Here is an 821-nt window from a genome sequence, read left to right as displayed (position 1 = left end):
GTGGATGCAGTACCGGTAAGTAACCACATCTTGGCTGTACCTTCTCATAACCACGTCTTTCCATCACAAAAGCTTCTTCGGCTTCGTGCATAATATGCATAGCACGTTTCATACGCTCTTCATTCTCTTCCTCCTCTTCACGCTTTCTCTTTTGTTCCGCTTCGTGCACAATATGCATAGCACGTTTCATACGCTCTTCATTCTGTTTCTCCTCTTCACGCTCTCTCTGTTGCTCCTTCGATATGCTGAAAATCAAGTCAGTAAACACTCGGGCAGTGAGCTCGCTGTCGGAACCGGCATGGTGCGCATCACCCACACGTTTGATGTGAAGATCGTCTGCTATTCTCTGCAAACCGTAGCGGGCAGACACACCTTTGCAATCAACCGCAATCTTCTTGACATCAAAAGTAAGCCCTAGAGTTTCCTCAACGGTTTTGTTAAAAGCTTCTAAAGTCTCGGGCAGTGGTTTTCTTCCGGTCAGGCCTTGAACCAGATACGCTAAGTCGTACGAACCGTCGAACGAAACCCACTTCAACTTCTTGTCCACGTCTTTGAGAATCTGACCGAACTCATTGAAAAACTCTTCGATCCCCACTCCCTCTTGTCTGATTTTCTTGAAATTGAGACCGTTGCGTCTAAGAAACTCTATCGACTTCTCGTTACAAGCATCGGTTCTCGCATCAAAATCCTTGAAATTAACCTCCCACGTCCCCCCGATACTTCCGTCGCGTTCAAACAGAGTGAAACCTAGTTGAATAGGTTTTGTCCGTTCGACATTGAACTTCAAATTCTTGTATCGAGTCTCGTCCGTAGCGCCTATA

General features: G+C 46.3%; 1 protein-coding gene across 1 annotated transcript; it reads right to left on the bottom strand.

Annotated features, from left to right (window-relative positions):
- Positions 1–40: 40 nt before the first annotated feature.
- Positions 41–811, bottom strand: LOC106322064 (putative CCR4-associated factor 1 homolog 4; the record flags this gene model as incomplete). The annotated part of the gene is made up of 1 exon (XM_013760246.1): positions 41–811. A coding segment is annotated over one exon (771 nt), but the record flags the coding sequence as incomplete, so codon positions are not given.
- Positions 812–821: the final 10 nt, after the last annotated feature.

The sequence above is a fragment of the Brassica oleracea genome, unplaced genomic scaffold, assembly GCF_000695525.1.
Source record: "Brassica oleracea var. oleracea cultivar TO1000 unplaced genomic scaffold, BOL UnpScaffold05688, whole genome shotgun sequence".
Lineage (NCBI taxonomy): Eukaryota > Viridiplantae > Streptophyta > Magnoliopsida > Brassicales > Brassicaceae > Brassica > Brassica oleracea.
Note: the sequence above shows the minus strand (reverse complement) of the source record. Positions and strands in the feature narration are given on the sequence as shown.